The 22,075-nt window shown below is 37.9% G+C and overlaps 1 protein-coding gene across 2 annotated transcripts in view; it reads left to right on the plus strand.

The window, feature by feature from the left end:
• The window catches only part of Mtmr1 (myotubularin related protein 1), an 89,944-nt gene that overhangs the window by 35,224 nt on the left and 32,645 nt on the right, over nucleotides 1–22,075 (plus strand). For both annotated transcript variants that reach the window (XM_059250256.1, XM_059250257.1), the window contains 6 exons: nucleotides 182–283; nucleotides 525–608; nucleotides 1,284–1,433; nucleotides 2,263–2,451; nucleotides 9,782–9,967; nucleotides 11,470–11,676. In XM_059250256.1, coding sequence (XP_059106239.1) covers nucleotides 182–283; nucleotides 525–608; nucleotides 1,284–1,433; nucleotides 2,263–2,451; nucleotides 9,782–9,967; nucleotides 11,470–11,676 — 918 coding nt within the window. The remainder of the gene's footprint in view (nucleotides 1–181; nucleotides 284–524; nucleotides 609–1,283; nucleotides 1,434–2,262; nucleotides 2,452–9,781; nucleotides 9,968–11,469; nucleotides 11,677–22,075) is intronic.

Here is a 22,075-nt window from a genome sequence, read left to right on the forward strand (position 1 = left end):
TTTATTCTGTTGATACCCCCCCACCTCCTCTTTATTCTGATTTCCTTAATTTTTCAAATCTCATTGTAAGTATTTTTGTTAACTTGTCTTCTGTTAGTTGGAGAACTGTAGGGTACAAAATGATGGATAAATAAGTATTTATGACAGGGTATCTGACTAACAGGTGCTCATTGTTTACTAGGATATGAGGAACCTGAGACTTGCATATAAGCAGGAAGAACAACGAAAACTTGGAATATTTGAAAACCTAAACAAGCATGCTTTTCCTCTTTCTAATGGACAGGCAAGTACAACAAAGTAAACCTTACTGCATGCATCTATGGGTATCCAATAATTCCATATTTACACATTCCTTTACAGGTCACCTTTATTTCTTTGTGTTGCAACTAAATTCAACTATTTGGATTCTATCTTTTCTGTGTAATAATTAAGAAAAGCTTCTAATTTGCTACTTTAAAATTTGCAGATTAAAACAGGAGTTCTAACACAAATGCTGACATATATTTTATGGGTTTTATGTACAGGTGCTATTTGCATTCAACTATAAAGAAAAGTTTCCAGTTAATGGCTGGAAAGTTTATGATCCAGTATCTGAATATAAGAGACAGGTAGAGTATGTCACTTGTCATATGGAATATGATAGCTTAAATGTCTTTTTCTGTACACAAATTTGGGTTAGATATGTAGTAGGGGAGTAGAAGCTGTATGACAAACATAGACCTAGCTTTTCTAGCATGTTGCTTCTCAATTCCCTGGGTGCCCTCTTTTGTGACATATCTTTGACTCCATTGCTCTTTAGCCATCATTTTCCAGAGGGATTAGTAGGATGTGTGGACAAGGGTTTGCAACTCAGATTTTTGAGAACCACCTTTCCTTCCTTCTTCCTTCCTCCCTCTTCCTCCTTTCTTTCTTCTTGCTCGCCTGCCTGCCTTGCTGCTGTTTTCATGCATGTCTTTTCTACCATCCTATCTGTCTTCTTCTTACCTGCCTTCTTTCATTTTTCCTTCCCCACTCTCCCTCCCAGGATTATGTACATACTAGGCAAGTGCTCTATTATCAATCCATCTGCTTCTATTTTTTTTTACAGATCTCATAAATAATTGATGAATTAGTATCCAAATTGCCATTATATTTTATGTGAAGCATTATTATTTAAGTAACAATAAACCAGTTATGAATGAATTTTCATTTAAAATAAGGAACAGATGTGATTCATACATTCTTTGTTTGTTTGTACAATAGAGATGAGTATTTTCCCTTCTTCTTTCTCTAACACTCTACAGGGCTTGCCAAATGAGAGTTGGAAAATATCCAAAATAAACAGTAATTTTGAGTTCTGCGATACCTACCCTGCCATCATTGTTGTGCCAACTAGTGTAAAAGATGATGACCTTTCAAAAGTGGCAGCCTTTCGAGCGAAAGGCAGAGTCCCTGTAAGTAATAGGCATTGATATTTAGATAGAAACAGACACTGTACTGTATCTAATAACAAAATGGAAAGTAGAAAATTAGCTAATAAATCTGACTATATCTTTGATTCTTAAGAAAAACACTCATTTGCTGTCTCACTCTTGTATATGTCCTATCTCTAAATGCAAAGGTACCTTAAATTTTGCCCTCCTGATATAACCAAGAATAATAGAGGAATACCAAGAATGAACATGCTATTGCACTACAGTTTACCTCATTGGTCCCACCATTCACTCTGGAGAAAATACATCCTTTCTTCCTGCTGTGTGCATTGCTGTAGCTGCATGCCCAGAAGGAAGTGGTGGTTTTTGCTCTGCGTTTACATAAGAATAATCTCATGTCACTTGACCACCGAAGAAAAATGGAAGATCTGGTGGTAGAGTTATAGTTTTTTTTTTTAAATATAAGACCTCAGTGGGCTATTTATGTTATTGTAGAGATACAGAGGATGTTTTTTATATTAGAAAATCATATGAAACTAGCTAGCTAAATAGAAATGGGACTAGAGTTTAGTAATAGTTTGGCCTCACTTTTATTTTACTTAAAATAATAGAATTTCAAAGGCAGAAAGGGATTTTTTTTAGAGAGTGTCAAGTCAAATTTCTTATTAGTATAACCAACACATTAAGTGTCATGGCCACTACAGTGCTATGAGTATCTTACCTACTCAGAGCTGTGAGAAAATTCTTTAGCAGAGATTGTATTTTTCTTACCAATTAATTAGATCACATGTTGTTTTATGAATGATATCTATCAGCAGATATTTTTTATTTGTTGTTTTCAAAATATTAGGTGTTGTCATGGATTCACCCCGAAAGTCAGGCAACAATTACACGTTGCAGCCAACCACTGGTAGGTCCCAATGATAAACGCTGCAAAGAAGATGAAAAATACCTGCAGACTATAATGGATGCTAATGCACAGTCACATAAACTTATCATCTTTGATGCCCGACAGAACAGTGTTGCTGATACCAACAAGGTACATGTTCAATAGCCTTGTAGAAAATTTGGATTTTTTTTTAACATACTTTCTATATGTCTTCATAGTTTTGGAACAGGCCACTGAATTCCTTATTATGTGAACTTTGAGTCTTTTGATGTAGTCTGTGGCTATCTGCCCCCTCTTCAATACTCTGTGGACTATGTTCAGCATCCTACATTGGCTGGTATCTTGTTGTTTTCATTACTTCTCCACCGTTTTGTCTGATGACTCAATCAAAGCCTCAGAAAGAGAACTGCATAAATGAATATGTATTTTAGTGAAAGAACCACATGCCCCTTGGAAATCCCTCTAATAAGTTTACTGATTATTTAACCAACTCATATCTTTTCATATAGTTTATATATTATTTTATATGTTTGTGCATATAAATATATATTTAGAATAGACTCAGCTATATGAAACTACAAATATATAAAATTTCCATAAGTCACATAAAGCACTACTAAATATGTGACATGTGATACAAACACATCTACTTGTGGCTCCTGTTTGATCTCCATGAGTTAAAAGGGGATGAGTCCTTTATATGCATAAAAACTTCAAGATCAAGCTCTTAGTACTTGTTATCCACATAGGGCAAGGCTTTGATTTGAGTCATTTCTCTTCCCCATGAACAGTTTTCCAATAGTCTGTAATTGAAGATATACCTTCAATAGTCAGAGGACTTTACCTCTCCTCAAGTAAAATTTCAATTGTTGGAAAACTGACAGGCCATTACCATCTCATTCATACTTGTAATGTGACACTTGGTTAACACAGCTAATGAGCACCCAGTAGGGACAATGTGCTGGGGGAGATAACAAAGGCAGACAGTTTGAGGTGCTATAAATAGGAGAAACTTGGTTTGCTTGGGAGGGGAAGGTGAAATGGCTAGTACTTACATAGACTTAGCTAGGGCTTTACAGAGTAGATGGCACTTGAGCTGGCTTTATATAGTCAGAAAGTTGGGCAGAACATTCCAAACAGTTTGAATACCTGTCCCAGAATGCGACAGGACATGGTTTTTATAAGACTGGCAAGAAGGATGATGGCTAGCACCATTATCATCTGACCTGTGTGTTTGTGTGTCCAACTTCCACTTGTCAGCTTGCTCCTTGTCTTTCCCTAATGTGTATTCCATCCTTAATTAACTACAGCTGCCAAAAGGTCAAACCTCCTACCTCTATAGTGGCTGTCATTGAGGAAGCATTCAAGTTTGCTGTCATCATTAATGACCTTAGATGGACCACTCCATTCTCTTGACTTTCATGGTTTCATAAACCTCTCTCACCCTAACCTCCATGTTCTTCTCAGTATATAGCCTGGTCTTCTTGCTCTAATTTATTGGTTCCTCTTCCTTTTCCCAATTTCCAATGGTAAAGTTACTTAAACTTGGTTTGAGCTTTCCTTTTTTGTTCTATAACAATCTGCCAAGGTCATCTACTCTGAGTCAGGACTTGAAACAATGTTTTTATGCTGAGTTGCACATGGCAGTGTCTCCAGCTCTGAACCCTCCTGAGGTTAGACCAAATCCCCATGTTTGACATCTCTACCACTGAGTTGGCCATTTCTGTGATCAAGGGTACCACCCAGAATTCTGACTTGGAGGCTAAGTTATGGAGTTGATTGCTAAGATGGGAGAATAATGGGGCTGAGGCTGTCATGGAAAATATCACAAGTCCAAAATCTCATAAAGTTGTTGTGCTTCTAAAGGGTCCAAGAGAGAGTCTACTTCTTACCTCCTTTAGTGTCTCATAGCCAAGGCAACACTCTTGAGCTTATAGCTACACACTGCAATCTACCTCATCTTCATTTGGCTTCCTCCTACTGTGTGTGCTTCTTTGTCTCATCTTCCTCTTTCTTCTAAGGATATTCTAATGACCTTCAGGGTCCACTTGAGGTAATCCAGGATTATCCCTCCAGCTTATGGTCTTTAATCACATTTTCAAAGACCTGTTTTGTTTTTCAAATAAGGTTGCATTCACAGTTGGCAGGGATTTATTGTGTCTTCAATGGGAGACACTTTTCAGCCTATTGTATTATCTCCTCTCTTCTCTTCTATCTTATCTCCCTCCTGCTCTCCTTCTCTACCCCTCTCCCCACTCTTCATTGTTTTCCTTAAATACTGATCTTCCTCATACTTCTGGCCTACTCTTCTGTCTTTACATTACACATTTTCCTGGAACACCATGCAGCATGTTTCTGTCTTCCCTTGTCACCCATCCATATGACAAATATTCCACATTTATGTTTACAGTTCATACTTCTTCTGAGTTCCAGTTGCATCCCATGGCCTATAAAAGTCTCCAGCTGAGTTTTGTCACAGAGTCATTTGGTCTTTGCTGTACTCAAAAGCAAACAAGCTTCCCTATAGAATATGTTCCTTCTCCTGTAGACTCTCAATAAATGATGCTACCATCTCTCAGGTAGCCTAGCTGAGAATCATAGGTATCACTTGCTCTACCCACTCCCACTGTTCCAAATCACCACTGTGTGCTTTCTCTCAAATCACATGTCCATGTAGGCCCTACTTCCTTCAGCCAGATGATTGCATCTCTGCGCTTAATCGACCTACAAAGTGTCTCACCCTCTTAGGCCCTTCCCAGTATAACCCCATTCCTCTACTATATGGCCCTCTTCACTCATGCCACCCACTCCCTGCATGCTCTCTGACTTCATCATTTATCATTCTTACTGTTGTCCTGGTATGCTCTGTGCAGAGCCTACCTTCATTTCAGGAAGCCATGTCCTTACCAAGCTCTGTGCCCTATTTGTCTTAGGTGTTCTTTTCTGTACTCTCTGATTTGTGCCTCTTTCCTTTTGGCTGTCCAGGTACCTGCCACCTCCTGAACTGTCTGTCCTAGACAGAGGACCCTCAGCCCTGTGCTGCCCTTGATCATGATCTCCTCTGCCCACCCCACCAGATTTGGAGAACCTAAAAGACCAGAGCCTCCACTTACTCATTACTGTCCCAGTATGAGCTAGGGCAGGACCTTTGTATATACTGGATAGTTGGTTGCAGGAGACGTAAGCCCCTACCCCCAGAACAGAAAACAGAGGGTTGGAGCCATGGCCAAGGTATCAGGGACTCTGCATCTTAGGGGAAGGGAAAATCAGGGCCAAGTGGAAGATCTATCAGGGAAAAAAATCTCTCTGAAAAAGCTCTCAATCCTTTTCACTGACCCAGTGAAGCACCAAGAAGTTTTCACTTCTGGTAACAAGCACGTGTCTGAATACATGTGGATAAGCACAACCCATTCCAGGGACAGTGCCAGGTGAAAAGTTTAATATTGACTCAAAAACCTCCCATGATAAAAGAGCAGAAACTTGATTTTGACCACGTGAATGAAACCGAGAGAGTAATGGCCACCATTGGCTGCAGCTTAGTTTTCTCCCAGACCCAGAAAGCCAACCTGGGGAATGTAGTGACAATATAGAGAAAGGCAACTTGGAAAATGTAGTCCATAGAGAAACATTGGCATTGTTAAAAGAGCTCATGGCAATCTTAAGATGCAGCTTCAAAAAATTAAGAAAGGGGAAATTGTACCCTCAGAAGCTTGCTGGCTGTCTGACTTTGGTGAAGAGTGTGGAACAGAGGAATGTCAGCTCCAGTGATGCTCCTCCAGAGGCCTAATAGCTGCACAGGAAGTTTTTTCTAAGAGCTTTATAGCAGCTCAGTACAGTAATTAATTACTCATGATTTGTGAACTCTCTTTGTCTTGTTGGAAAATAATATAAATAGTTCTTTTAAGAAATCTCTTCTAGATATTTGCTAAAGTTTGTAAAATAGTTCTATAGAATTTCCTTTTGAATATGTTTGTAAAAACTATAAAGTATGGTGATATTCATGTTAGTTGTAAATATATATAGTGATGTTAAGAGATCTTTTCTAGATATGTGCTAAAGTTTGTAAAATAGTCCTATAGAGTTTTCTTTTTGAATATAGGTTTGTAAAAAGTGTAAATGTTGAATGTAAGTTCATATTAGAATTGTTTTTATTACTCCATCAATATCTGTCTAGTCCAGACAAATTAGGTAACATTAATTTTTAAAGGATAAACCAAATCAATCACATTAGAAGCATCTTGAAGTTTTTATTACTCTGAACACTTTTTATGGTAGTCCAAGATATAATTTTATGGTCTCAATGGTCCCTGGAAAACTTAAGCAAAGATGTCATAATTAGGGGAGCTTTTCTCTCTTCTTCCTAAAAGTTTCCACTCCTCATCTGTTCCTGTTTAGAAAGGGGTAGGCTTCCCACAACTGAGTTAGTTTGTACAGAAATTCTACTGCTGTGGAAGGAACACATGTATATATCAGCTACTTAAACAGCTAAAAGTGTTTTTATAATTAGTATGGGGTTTTTGTTTACTTGAGTGGATACTTTGGAGTGTTTTGAAATGACTGTTTTCTCCTGGGAATCAAAATAGTCTCTTGAAAATTTTATTAAACATCTGTTAGGAGAGGGTTTTGATTTAGAAAAGGGCTTGGTGCAGCTAAGACTGCTGTAGTCATCTTAGACCCATTCCAATATGGGCATTCCATTTTTATTATCCTCTACTCCTTTACTGGGAGGTGTGGCGGCTGTGAAGATCACTGTAGCTATTTGCAAGCTCTTTGTAGGCACCTGTGTCAGAGCTGAGTTAAGCTCTGTACCCACTCTTGCCAGAGGCTGGTAGTCAAAGATGGGCAACTTTCTTCTTGATAGCTTCCAACCTAAGCCAGAGTATGCTCGAAGAGTATGCTTGATGCAAAGTATATCTTCATGACAGGTAAGGAAGATTATTCAAGAAGAATGACCTAAGACAGACACAGTCTATCTGAGGGGCCTGGGGGGGGGCTTTATTATATCAAGAAGGGGTAGTTGTGGAGGCCCACAAAGGTTTCCTACTGATGTCTGAGCTTGCTTTACTCACCGGGGCTGCATTAGAGGATTGCTTGACTACGTGTGTGGTTACCAGGTGATTGGAAGGGTCTGCACTTGGCTGTGCTAGGGGGAGGTCTTTTGTTCCACCCCTTGGCATTCCTATAAATAGCCCTTTAGAAGATACAGGAGGGGCCAGTGGATAATGATCCAGGTCCTCCTGAGGCTATCCTGTGTTTCTATCTGTTTCTCTTCCCTCTACCCTTCTATCTGATATATCTAATCCTTCTCTCCTCAAGAGTACACCAGGGAAAAGTGGGAGCTGGTCTTCCACACCCCGCCATACTTGGAGAGCCTAAAAGACCAGAGTCTCCACTTACTCATTATTCTCCCAGTACTAAGCTAGGGCAGGACATTTGTATACACTGGATAGTTGGTTGCAGCCTAAATTAAAAGCCTGTCTTTGTATTACATATATGTTTACCTTTTTATCAAGATAAAATTCAAGTAACACAAAACTCCTTAGTTTACACTTCAATGACTTCCAATATATTCACAGTACTATAAAAGTAGCACTACTGTCTGAATCCATCACCCCAAATAGAAACTCTGTACCCATTTGCTGCCAGTCCCTATTCCCTTTTCCCAGCCTCTGGTACCAATTAATATTATTTTATCTGTAGAGTTTCCCCTGAACTGGACACTTCATTAAAATGAATTCATACATTTAAGTACTCCTTTGTGTTTGTCTTCTTTCACTCATTTTAAAAATTAATCTATTTTGTAGTGTCTGTACTCCATTCCTTTTTATGGGTGAATAATATTCCATTATGAAGAGAGACTACATTCTCTCTGCCTATCTATCTGTTTATGGACATTTAAATTGCTTATAACTATTGAATATTGTGATACCACTCTTATATTCATGGGTATATAAGCCAAAGTACTCAGAACAGGTATTTAAATAAAACTTGCATACAAATGTTCATAGTGACTGGACGATATAGGAATTCTTTGTGTAACTTTCAATGAACTATCAAATTGTCTTCCACAGCAGTTGAAGCTTTTTACATTCCCACCAGTATCTCTGCACTCTCATCTAAATGTGTTTTGAATACTGACCTCTATAAAATGTAAGCTAGCTACAAACCATGTTTTTTCTATAAGCTCACTAAGAGGTAATTCTTATCTTTTTGTTACATTTATTTTCTCTTATTAAATTGTTAAGATAAATTTTGTGGTTTCAGAACTCCAAACTGTTTTATTATGCAGAAATTTTATGGTAGTATGGCATTTTCTTGGTAGCAGAAGGAATTTCAGTAAGAGCCAGTTGGTACTGACTTAAAAACCATAATGGGTAAAGGAGGATTATTAAGGCTTAAATTGTATCCTCAATAAAAGGATGCATTGAAGTCCTGACTCCTAGTACTTATGAAAGTATATTTTGAAAGATTCCTTATAAATGTAATCAAGTTAAACCAAAGACATATTAGATTAGGATTGGCCTTAATTCAGCATGACAGACTTGCTTTTTTATTATATTTATTTGTGTGCATGCTCATATGTACAGGCCAAAAGACAACTTTGCAGGATTTGGTTCTCTCTTTTTACCATATGGATCCTAGGTATCAATAAAACTCAGGTTGCCAGGCTTGGTGACAAGTGCCTTCTCTGCTAAGCCATCTTGCTAGCCCAACAGGTATTTTTTTTATAAGGATAACAGAAGCAGAGACAAAGGGGAGAAGGTCAAATGCAAATATGGAAGTAGAGATTAAGGCAATAAGTGTATAAACCTAGAATGCTTAGGGTTTCTAGGAAACAGGAAAGCCAATGAATAATAAGTATGCCCTGTGGTTGTAGGTCTTGATCATCAATCGATGGGATTTAGAATCGTATAGACACACTCTGGGTATGACTTTGAGAGTGATACCGGGAAGGTTCAACTAAGAAGGGAAGACTCACCCTGAATGTGGACAGCCCTATCCCTTAGGCTGGGATCCTGGGCTGAATAAAATGGAGAAAGTGATCATCAATGTGACCAGCTACCTTTCACATCTATCACTATTCTTTCTCTGCTGTAATGGACTATGTCCTCTCAGACTGTGAGCCACTTTGCTTCCTTAAGTACTTTTTGCCAGATACTTTGTCATAGCAATGAGAAAAGTAAGTAGCATATTCTTCTAGAGGCTATCAAGGGAGGCTGACCCTGTGGCACCTGTATTTCAGCCTTCTGGCCTCGAGGACTTAGATTTGGTGGTGGTAATGGTGCACTGCATTGAGAAGACACATTTCTGTTTTGTGTTGCCAGTCCATGGTACCATGTTGTGTTCTTACAGTTGTAGGGCAACCATACAATGGTATAGGAGTTTATTGCTTCTTTAGTGGTCTATGTCTGGTTACAGTAGAAACAGTAGAAAAGTTAATTTCAGAAGAAGTGATGCATAGCTTTTGCTTTTTTTATAGGCAAAGGGTGGAGGATATGAAAGTGAAAGTGCTTACCCTAATGCAGAACTTGTGTTTTTGGAGATCCACAATATTCATGTGATGAGGGAGTCACTGCGTAAATTAAAGGAGATCGTGTACCCTTCCATTGATGAGTCACGGTGGCTATCCAATGTGGATGGGACACATTGGCTGGAATATATAAGGGTAAATTAGTTCAATCTTTTATCTGCTTTCCAATTTAGACATGTGACATCTGTCATAAATATTTCTATTTCAAAGTAGTTTTTCCATACCACAGATTAATGCATCTTGGCTATATATGAGAGCTTTTGAGCATTCCTCTTGGAAACAGTTGGACTATGGTCTTTGTGGAGGGATTTTATGACAAAAATACAGTGTTTTAATTATCAATTAAAAATAATTAACTTTGAGACAGAGTCTCAGGTAGCCCAGGCTAGCCTCCAGATTTACTGTTTAGCTGAAGTTCTCTTGATCTTGTTTTTTTTTTTATTTTAAGATTTGGTCTAGCCGGGCGGTGGTGGTGCACACCTTTAATCCCAGCACTCGGGAGGCAGAGGCAGGCGGATCTCTGTGAGTTTGAGGCCAGCCTGGTCTCCAAAGCGAGTTCCAGGAAAGGCGCAAAGCTACACAGAGAAACCCTGTCTCGAAAAACCAAAAAAAAAAAAAAAAAAAAAAAAAGATTTGGTCTTATTTTTAATTAATTATATGAAGGTGGATTTACAGATGCAGATGTTTGTGAGCTGCCTGACTTAAGTTCCAGGAACCAAACACTGGAAGAGTATGCACGCCTTTTTTTTTTTTTTTTTTTGGTTTTGGTTTTGGTTTTGGTTTTGGTTTTTCGAGACAGGGTTTCTCTGTGTAGTCTTGGCTGTCCTGGATCTCACTCTGTAGACCAGGCTGGCCTCGAACTCACAAAGATCGGCTTGCTTCTGCCTCCTGCGTGCTGGGATTAAAGGTGTGTGCCACCACCGCCTGGCGAAGAAATTGGGTGGTGTTCTAACTGTAGGATATAGTTTTTTTATTATTATTATTTTGTGTTTTCGAGACAGGGTTTCTCTGTGTAGTTTTGGTGCCTGGCCTGGATCTCACTCTGTAGACCAGGCTGACCTCGAACTCACAGAGATCCACCTGCCTCTGCCTCCCGAGTGCTGGGATTAAAGGCATGAGCCACCACTGCCCGGCCAGTATGCACTCTTAACTGCTGTGTCATCTTTCCAGCCCAAAGTTTCTTTATTTTTTTAATAACAGAGTCTTTCTGTGTAGCCTGGGATGGTTTTAAACTCACTACATAACTGAGACTAGTCTGAATTTGCTTCCCAAATGCTGGGATTACAGGTGTGTTCCAAACCTAGTAAGTCAGGTTTTTAACAGAACCTTACGACCCTTCAATAAAGGACACCATTTGCTTTGATTGTTTTTCATAGTTTAAAAAAAATATGATGCTAACACTTCCTAGTGATTCTTAATTAATTTTGTAGTTTTTTGTTGTTGTTTATTTGTTTTGTGTTGTGTTTTGTTTGGGGTACTGGGGCTGGAGCCTAGGGACTCACTGAAGTAGAGCCTCAGCCCTAGATAGCATTCTTATATTGTTTATAGGCTGGAACATCCAAACTTTTTCACAGAATGATTTTATACAGAGGTTAACACTTAATGAAGACTTGTCTATTTTACCTTCTTTTCTGAAGGTGCTGCTTGCTGGGGCAGTAAGAATTGCTGATAAAATAGAATCTGGGAAAACATCTGTGGTGATCCACTGCAGTGATGGGTGGGACCGAACATCCCAGCTCACATCTCTGGCAATGCTGATGTTGGACAGTTACTACCGGACCATTAAAGGATTTGAGGCTCTCATAGAAAAGGAGTGGATAAGCTTTGGACACAGATTTGCACTGGTATGTTGATCTGGTTTATGTTTAACTGTTTTGCTATCCCACATACATGTACCTGGCATTTGGTAACATATATTTACACACATAAACAGGCTTGTTCCTTTGCACCAGACCTAAATTTCCATAATAAAATACCAAGGACCTCCATATTGTATATTCCTGATAGAGATTATTTTGTATAGTTACATTTTTTTTAAAATGAAGTCAAATCCATTTAACACAGAATTAACCACTTTAAAGTGCTCAATACAGTGTCCTAGACTACATTCACAATGCTTTGTAACCATTACTTTTTTTAGTCCCCAGACCTATTTGTCATTCCAAATGGAAGCCATTCCCTTTCCCTTCAGCCCCCAGACTCCTAATCTACTTCTCTAAAGTCCAATGAGGTACCTACAATTAGTTAATTCTGTGTGGATATATGAGTTTTTCCATAACAAAGTACCACAGACTGGGTAACACAAACCACAAATGTATATTTTCTCACTGTTATGGAGGTTAGAAGTCCAAAATCAAGTTCCAGTAGGGTTGGTCTCTCCTGAAGTCTCTCTTCTTGGTTTTGTAGATGGCCATGTCATCCTCTTCTTGCCTCTTCCCACATGGCCTTTCCTTGGTGAACATTTCCTTGGTATCTTTAAAGACAGCAGTCATATTGGGCCAGAACTTTAGTGACTGCTTTAAAAGTCCTGCCTCCAAATACAGTCACATTATAAAGTACTGGGGCTTTGGGCATGTCATTCAGCCTGGAAACTCTTGCTTTCAGTTAGCAGTATATACCTGAGTGAATTGATGGGTCATTTGGTGGGAATTTTGGAGCAGCCATTTGTGTGTGACTTAAACTGGCAGTGAATTCTATTCTATTCTGCAAAGTCTCTTGGGCTGTTGGTCACACAGCTGAGCCAGTATGTGAATAGGGCTTCAGGTCTGCAACCAGTACTTGCTGAATCTCTGTTCTCCACATTACTTGTAGTTTCCATGAATGAGCCTCTGAGTTCATCAAACTAATACCTGCTATTGCCTGCTTTTATCATCTGTTTCTTGCACATTATTGTAGAACTTTCTAGCTGATTTATTTTCTATCTTACTTCTGTTCCCATTGCTGTATAAATAGGCTGATATACCCTAAAGTACAACCCTTTTGACTTCATGATATCCTCCATCTATCATTGCAGTTATCTGCCTTCCTTTATTAGAACACTCATCAGAACTAGTTTATGCATATGTATTTACCACTGCCTTTCTCTTTTTTGTCTGTCTTGACCCCACTTCAACTGGACTTCCTTCTCACACTCATCTATTACAACTGGTCTTCACAGCCATTTTGCCAAACTCTTCCCTTACTTAGCCTGAGCATTTGTGTTGTTATTTCCTTCTTTCAGAAGTGCATTTTTTCACTAGGCTGTGGTTCTACAGTCATTTGCATTTTTTTCTAGTTTGGGCCCACCATCTCTCCAAACTCATTGTGGTGCTCTAGGGCTCAGTCCTGAGATTACTTATCTTTTCTGTATGCTTAATCTTTTAATGATCTCAGCCAGTGCCAAAACTTTGAGCCCATCTTCAGATCTATCATTCTCTTTATATCGCCACCACTTCTCCCTTAATTTTGGTATATTCATCCCTTTCAGAACGTCTCCTAAGTAGCTTTTTTGAAGTCTGTCCCCTTGCTTCCTGTTATCTCCCTGTAGACAATGGAGCATTCCAAGAAACATGTCTAATGTTGTCACTGCCCAGTATGAACTCTCTAGTCTCACCTCTCAACTTCCTCCTCTTCATTCATTCCCTGAGTATGAACCCTAACCACCCACTTACAGTTCTCCAAGTGCCCATCACTCTTTCTCACTGATTATAGCACATTCATGGATATATTAGGGAGCAGGTGTCTCCTTGCCATTCAAATGAGACCTCCATCATGACTGCATCGTAGGTGACTTTACTCCCTTATATGCTCCTCGGCCTCATCCTAAGATTGTTCACTCCTTCCTTTCTGTCCTCACTATACCCAATGCACATGCAAAAGCCCTTGCAGTAATGTATTACCCTTGTTATTTACAGGTCTTTACCCCCTTGATTACACCACAAATTAATTAATCCTCATACCCAGGCACTGTGCCTAAGTTGTCTTCATATCCTAGGTGTCTTGCCAAGGATTATGCCTCTTCCACAGCCTATTAAATTGCTTAGAATTCTAAGGGCCAGGCAGGATACCTTACACCAGAGGAGGTTAGTAGATGTTAAAAATAAAATGATAAAGACTGGAGAGTTGGCTCAGAGGGTAAATGTACTTGCATTAAAATAGGAGGGAAATTCTGACATATGCTACAACATAGATAAACCTTCAAGATATTATATTGAATGGAATAGACCAGAAACAAAATGATAAATACTGTATGTTTTCCATTTACATCAAGTAGCTAGAATAGTACAAAGTAGTATGCTTTTTGCCATGAATTATTAGGTATATGGTGGCCTGTTACTATTTAATAGGAACAGAGTTTCTATTTGAGAAGATGAAATTTCTGGAATGGATGATATTAATAATTATAAAACAATATTATTAATGCCATTTAACTGTACATTTAAGGATGTTTTTAACCATTGGTAACCTTATGTTGCATTTTTTTATTTTTTCGAGACAGGTTTTTGATGGAAGTGTCTTTTTGTAAGCTGTGAAAATATGTTGCTCTGATTGGTTGATAAATAAAACTGTTTGGCCAATGGTGAGGCAGAATAGGGTTAGGTGAGACATTCTAACTAGAGAGTAGGAAGGAGAAATGCAGAACAGAGGAGATGTTGCCAGCTGCTGCCATGTCTCATAGTCATGAAAAAAAGAATAAAATTCTAAGTTATTAAAACATTTTAAATGCCATATTCTGTAGATCTCTGAAGAGTTTAAAGATGACCTGTCTATCTAAAATATATCTCTGCTTAGCCTTGAAAACATACCTAATAAGACCACAAGTTCGATTGTAATGTTTAACTACTAACTTTCATTTCTTTATATCCTAATAGTTGGTAATAATAACATTAGCAAATTGCATTACATTGTTAAATGAACAAGATTAGAAATACACTTACAGCATTTTCTAACAACAACAATCTCAATATATATAATTTATATATAATATATAAAAATCCAATCCAATGTAAAGTATTTAAAACTAGTAATTGTCTTTTTAAAGTAAATTCAATAATCTACCTTCTTATCTATATCCTCTCTTTTCTTTTCAGAGTAGATTCAATAATCTACCCTCTATTCTATCATTTCTATATATCTTTTTTTTCAAACAAGAACCTTAAATCTAATCTCCTTTGTTTAGCCCTTTTCCTAATCAATAACAACAACAACTTGTAACCAACCCTCCTAAACAATGAAAATTATCCTAAACCTAAAACACATTGAAAGACCAAAAACCACCTGCCCCGCACCACTTCTTTGGGAATGTGGGTGTTGAGTTCTTAAAATTGCTTCCTGCTGTTTGTGGGTGAAGGCATCATTAGGGGATTCTGAAAAGAAAAATTTTGAGTTAATTGTCAAGTTCTAGGAAAGGTAGCTATATCATTTGTTGTTCAGTCTCTGCATAATGCCAAAGTTCAGGACTTATCTCAAGTCCTTGTTCAAGTACTCTGTGAAATTGTATCATCTCAGCTAGCCATCTTGTAATTGTTCTGAGCAGTTTGTAGTCCAAAGCTGTTTTTCAGCTTGGTATAATTATTGTCCATGTGGAATTGTGTTGTGTGTAGATGTAACAGTCTTATTAAATAAGAAACACAGAGCCAAATGCAGAGTTAAAAGCCCAAGAGGTCAGAGCAGTAGCTGAGAGCTGAGACTAAAAACCCTTTCTTACCCTTCACTGCCACTGCTGTCCTTCCCCTCCGAAAGAGAGCTACTTCCTGTGTATCTATCTTTTTATTGACTTTCTGTTCTGCCTTCTCATTGGTTGTAAACCCAACCACATGACCTGCTTGTCACTACCTGTCTATACAGACCTCCAGGTCTTCTATGGTTGGTATTGAGATTAAAGGTGTGTGTCTCCATGCTGGCTGTATCCTTGAACACACAGGGATCTGCCTGTCATGTGATCGGGATTAAAGGTATGCACCACCACCGCCCGGCTCTAGCTATGGCTTGCTATTAGCTCTAACCCCCAGGTAACTTTATTTATTAACATGCAGATAAAAATCACATTTCAGTACAGATAAAATATCACCATAGTTGTGGGGCACCATCATCTTTCTGGAGACTTCAAATCTGATGTTAGGCCTGGTTGTGATTCCCTGCAGAAAACTGATAGAGACTCTAACACAAAAACATGTATAGGCAGCTACATGAAGCCTTTATTCTAGAATTAGTTAGTACTCTATATCACCATTAATATCATAATGAAAGTTTCATATATATATATATATATATCATAATTTTTGATATAAAATTCATACCTTAAGAAAAGTTTAAAGAATCAAAATAGAACCAAAGAATTGAGGTTAGTGGCAATAGAATACTCCCTTAATTTTTTTGGTATTATTCTGTCCCATATGAGATGGCTCTTTCATCCAACATGATAGATTTTGCATTTTCCTTTTAACAACAAGCTTTGGTTTAGAGAAGGAGAGAGCCATTCTCCAACTCCAAAGCCAGCTTTAATTTTTAATTGTTACTAGGACTACAAAAAGACCATTTGTGTAAACTCTCTGTAGAGAAGAGCAGAAACAAATGTTTAGGAAGATTTATGAAATTTTATATGTGATGTACCAATAGGTCAATTTACTCTTTTTCTTGGAACATTTTTTCTAGATGATTTGCCCTTTTTCTTCAGATGTCTCATTTGTCCAGTGTTCTTGAGATTCCTTAGCCTTCATTCTCCTGAAAGACAAAAACAAAAGCACTTCCTTAAGCCTAACCTTGTAGAGGTTCCCTTTTGGCAAGTTATATCTGACCAAGTGAAAAGCATTTATTAGTGGTATAAGTTAATTTAAATGGGATGGTCATGCTGGTTGATGAACTATCACCTCTTCTAATTAAGAGATCTCTCTTGTTCAAATTGTACCTATATCAATTTTGATGGTATCCACAGCTTATCTTCTTCTGTAGATACAAACCCAAAAGCTTGTACACAATGTAACATATATTCCTGGTTTCCATTCTGGGTTAGCACATCTTTAAAGTATATAGGTTGATTTAATTCTGTAGTTTTTTCTATTATCCAATGTCTGTCAACAGCTGTTGTTCCTTTCTCATTAGCATTGAGAAAATTCGAAGTTAATAGAGCATTATGTAATGTATTTCTGGGAATTTTGGTTACCCCTTTCTGTTTATTTAGCATATCCTTTAGAGTTCTGTTTGATCTTTCTATAACTGCTTGGCCTGTAGGATTATGTGATATACCTATAATATGCTTTATATTGTAATAAGCAAAAAACTATTTCATTTTACCAGAGACATATGCTGGAGCATTGTCAGTTTTAATTTGTGCAGGTATACCCATAATGACCATAACTTCTAGCAAATGCATGATTAAAGAATCAGCTTTTTCAGAACTCAAAGCAGTTGCCCATTGAAATCCTGAATAAGTATCAGTGGTATGGTGTACATATTTCAGTTTTCCATTTGGCAAAGTGAAACACATCCATCTAGCAGATTTCATTCCTTTGGGTTATATCTGGCTGGTAATGGAGTCTGATTGTAAAAAGAACAAATAGGACATTTACTTACAATTTCCTTGGCTTGTGGACAGGTTATAGAAAAATCCTTTTTTAAACTGTTTCTATTGACATGATGTTTTTTTAAATAAAATTCTGAGGCCTCCAGCACATTTCCTATCAATAATTTATCAGTCTCATCATTACCTTGTGCTAGAGGGCCTGGCAGACCCGTGTGGGATCAGATGTGAGTTATATATAAGGGATGCTTCCTATTCCTGATTATATCTTGTAACTGAATAAATAACAAAGTTAATTCTGACTCATCGGGAATAAATTCTGCCGTCTCAATATGTAATACCACTCTTTTAGCATAATGAGAGTCAGTAACTATGTTGAGAGGGTCTGAAAAATCCATTAATACCAACAGAATAGCATACAATTCTGATTTTTGAACTGAATTATAAGGACTTTGAACCACTTTACTTGAATTTTCTGATTTGTAACCTGCCTTTCCTTGTTTGTTTGCATCTGTATAAAATGTATGAGCTTCAGATATGGGTGTTTCCTGTACAATGTGAGGTAAAATCCAATCAGCTCTCTTTATAAGTTGAATTCTATCACTTTTGGGATATTTGCTGTTAATCTCTCCCAAAAAATTACTGCAAGCTCTTTGCTAAAGTTCACTTTCTGCCCATAATTTTTCAGTGTCCTCCTTAGTAAAAGGTACTACTATTTCTGCTGGGTCTATTCCTGCTAATTGACGAAAGTCTCAATTTTCCTTTTAAAATCAAGTCAGAGATCTTTTCCAGATATGTTTTTAATTTTTTACTCTATTTATTTGGTAGAAATATCCATTTCAATATGGTATCTTCCCTCTGCATTAAAATTCCTGTAGGAGAATTTCTAGAGGGTAAAATAACCAAAATGCAATCAAGCTTTGGATCCACACGCACTCCACGTGTCTTTCCTGTACTTTGTTTTCTTTGTTTGTACAAGGCCAATTCTCTGTCAGCTTCAGGTGATAATTCTCTTGGACTATTTAAGTCTTTGTCACCTTCTAAGGTTTTGAACAAATTACTCAGGTCATTATTTTTACCCCAGCAATAGTTTGTAGATGGGAAATGTCTCTGAATAATTTTTAAAAGTCATTAAGTGTCCATAATCAATGTCTCCTAATTTGTACCATTTGGGGTCTAATTTTTTGTAGACCTATTTTATATCCTAAATAATTAATAGAATCTTCTCTTTGTATCTTTTCAGGAGCAATTTGTAATCCCCAGCAAGGCAAAATTTTCTCTACTTCTTCAAATATTCTTTCTAAAGTATCTGCATTTGAGTCAGCTAGTAAAATATCATCCATATAATGATAAATTATAGATTTAGGAAATATTTTACATATCACTTTTAAACTGATAACTGTAAGAGGCCATCTTTTAGGTAACACAGTAGGCAAAGTGATTCCAGATGGTAGAGAGCCCATTGGCTGAATTACTTTGTTAATTGTTCTTAGGTCTGTTACCATTCTCCATTTATCAGATCTCTTCTTAATAACAAATACAGGGGAATTCCAAGGGCTGCTTGATTCTTGAATATGCTGAACATTTAACTGCTTTTCTAAAGCCTGGAGTTTCTCTGTTGTTAAAGGACATTGCTGAACCCATACTGGCTTATCTATTAACCATTTTAAAGGTAGAGCTGTTGGTGTCTTTGAAAGATCAGCAGTTGTTGTGCCCTGTTCTTGTACAATCTGGATTGTTGGTGACCACTCATTAGAATAATATCTTCTAATATTTCTCTCAGAAACATGTGTTTGTTTATGATTTGTTTCTGAGGTTGGAGGAATGTTAATCTGAGTATTCAATTGTTGTAATAGATCATGGCCCCATAAGTTCATAGCTATATTAGCTGTATATGGCTTTAATTTTCCTCTCTGTCCTCTTGGTTCTATACATTCAGGACATCTTGCACTCTGTTTCACTTGAGATAATGTTCCAGTCCCCAACAGCTGAACTTTTGCCTCCTGAAGAGGCCAATTTGGATGTCAAAATTCTGGTGCAATTATTGTCACGTCTGCACGTGTGTCTACTAAATCTTCCAAGAAAACATCATTTATTCGTACTTTTAATTTTGGTGTTTGTTCATTTATAGAAGTTTGCCAAAAAAAATTGCTTTATGATTTCTCCTGAATTTTCTATTCTTTCTTCCTCATCTCTTCCATCACCCCGAGCCGCCTGGTTTATTCCAATAGGCATTTGGTTATTTAATTGCTCTGAGTAGGGGTTTCCTCTATGATTGCAGTAAAGGTCTGAACTGAATTTGCTGTGGGGGCCTGCCTGAGGCCCCTCTAGGAGTTTCCTGAGGACAGAGGCAAAGGATTACCTTGTCTGTCCCTTATTGATCTACATTCCTTGGTTCAATGTTTACCCTTACCACACCTTCTGCATAATCCAGAAGGGAGGGGTGTTCTGTTGCCATTGTTCCTTGAAGAAACATTGTTTTTAGGAATGCCCTGTTTACAGTCCCTTTTCAAATGACCTTCTTTTCCATACCCAAAACATCTGACATTCCTCAAACCCTTTGAAATTGCCTCTCCTATCCACATATTATCATGGTCATGAGACTCAATATTAATTGTGTCCCTGATCCAGTCCTTCAAGGTGCAGATCTTGCCTTTAATGGCCTGATTATTCTTTCGCAGTCTGCATTTGAGTTCTCAAAAGCCAAAGATTCAATTGTTATCTGTCTAGCTTCTGAATCTGGTACCATTCTATTTACTGCTGAAGACAGCCTTTGTAAGAAATCCATGAAGGATTCTTTCAGGCCCTGTATAACTTTAATGAATGACTCAGTTTTCTTTCCTGCTTCCTCAGTTTTTTTCCATGCATTCATGGCTGCCATGTGGCATAGAATTAAGGTTTGGTTATCATATAAATATTGTCTTTGTATTTCAGCATATTGGCCTTCTCCAAGAAGCTGATCCTAGGAAATTTCCACACCTCTAACTTTACATTGATTTTCTATTGTCTTAGCTTCATCTCTATACCACATGTGCCTCTGCAATTGTGCTCCAGGTTCCAGGACAGCCATTACTAATTCTTTACAGTCCTGAGGAATAATCCTATTACAAGTTGACCACGAGTTTAACATTTGCTTTACAAATGGAGAATGCATGCCATAGGATACTATGGCTTCAAAATCTCCTCAAATCTAACATTTCAACTGGAGTCCAATTAGTTTGTACACACCCTTGATCAGGTGGTTTCTATATGGTTACTGGATAAATCACATTTGATTGCTTAAAAACAGGCTGTCTCTCTGTAGCCTTATAATTTAATCCTGAAATGATTTTATCCTTAAATTCTTCTGTCTAAGTCTGAATTTCTCTATAATTCATTTTAACAGGTTTTTCTAAAGCATTTATCTTGGCACTTAAAATGACCGTCTTTTTTAATAGTAAAATAGGGATAATTAAACAAATAATATACATAATTGATTTTACATACATCCCATCAACATTAATCCTCTCATGTAGTTGTTTCATTTTCAGACTGCCTAATGCGTTATCAAACAAAGATCAATTTCCTTCCATTGTAAAGATATTTTCTCTTTTTTATAATGTGGGAAATTTTTTTCTCTTTTAACTAATTTCTCCCTTTAAGATATCTGATATCTTAATTGACTTACCAAGTCTGTATAGAACAGTACAAGTCCAAGGGAATTTCACAACAGCTACCTAGAGTAGTTGCAGTCTGAGATGGGAATCCAGAGAGAGAGACAGAGACAGAGACAGAGAAAGAAAGCACCTACTACCTACCAGGAGAAGAGAAAAAAGCTAAAAGCTAAAATCCAGCCACGTGCTCTGACTTGAGCTGTTTTGGGCCTGAGCCAGGGGTCTATAAACTCACAAGTGGTCTAGCTGCTAAGAGCTCCAGCCTTTTTAAGCTCTGGCCACGTGCGTTGGAGATCTGGCTGCAAGTAGCTCCAGCTGTGTGTATCCAGACCGCTTGTAGCTACAGTCACGTGCAGCTCTGGTTGTGTGTAGCCAGACCACTTGTAGTTCCAGCCTGGGCCTGGGGCCTGTAAACACTGGCCTGTAAGGCCACCAATGTTTTTTTAATGAATTCTTGCCATGTGGGTGCCAAATGTAGACAAATTTCTAAACTCTCTTATTAAATGAGAAACACAGAGCCAAATACAAAGGTAATAGCCAAAGAGATCAGAGAAATAGTGAATAGCCATGACTAGCCTGAGCTTATCACCATGCTGTAGCTTCCCCAGAGAGAGACCTTCTTCCTGTCTAACCTGAAGGAGAAAGGCAGAACAAAGGAGAGGCTGCCAGCTGCTGCCATGAGAAGCAAGATGTAAAGATACCAGTAAGCCAAGAGCTATGTGGCAAGGTATAGACTTATAGAAATGGAACTAATTGAAGATGTAAGATCTAGCTAGCAAGAAGCCTGAGCCATTAGGCCATACAGTTTTAATTAATATAAGCTTCTGAGTGATTATTTTATAAGTGGCTGCGGGACTGTAGACCATGGGAGCCGGGTGGAACCAGAAAATTTTCAGTCACAGGGTTTCTCTGTGTAACTGTCTGGCTGTCCTGAAACTCACTTTGTAGACCAGGCTAGCCTCAAACTCACAGAGATTCACCTGCCTCTGCCTCCCAAGGGCTGGGGTTAAAGGCATGCACCACCACCACCACCAGCATTTTTAGTGTATTTTTATCATAATTTTAAATCTTTTGGCCTCACACACATAATGC

The sequence above is a fragment of the Peromyscus eremicus genome, chromosome X, assembly GCF_949786415.1.
Source record: "Peromyscus eremicus chromosome X, PerEre_H2_v1, whole genome shotgun sequence".
Lineage (NCBI taxonomy): Eukaryota > Metazoa > Chordata > Mammalia > Rodentia > Cricetidae > Peromyscus > Peromyscus eremicus.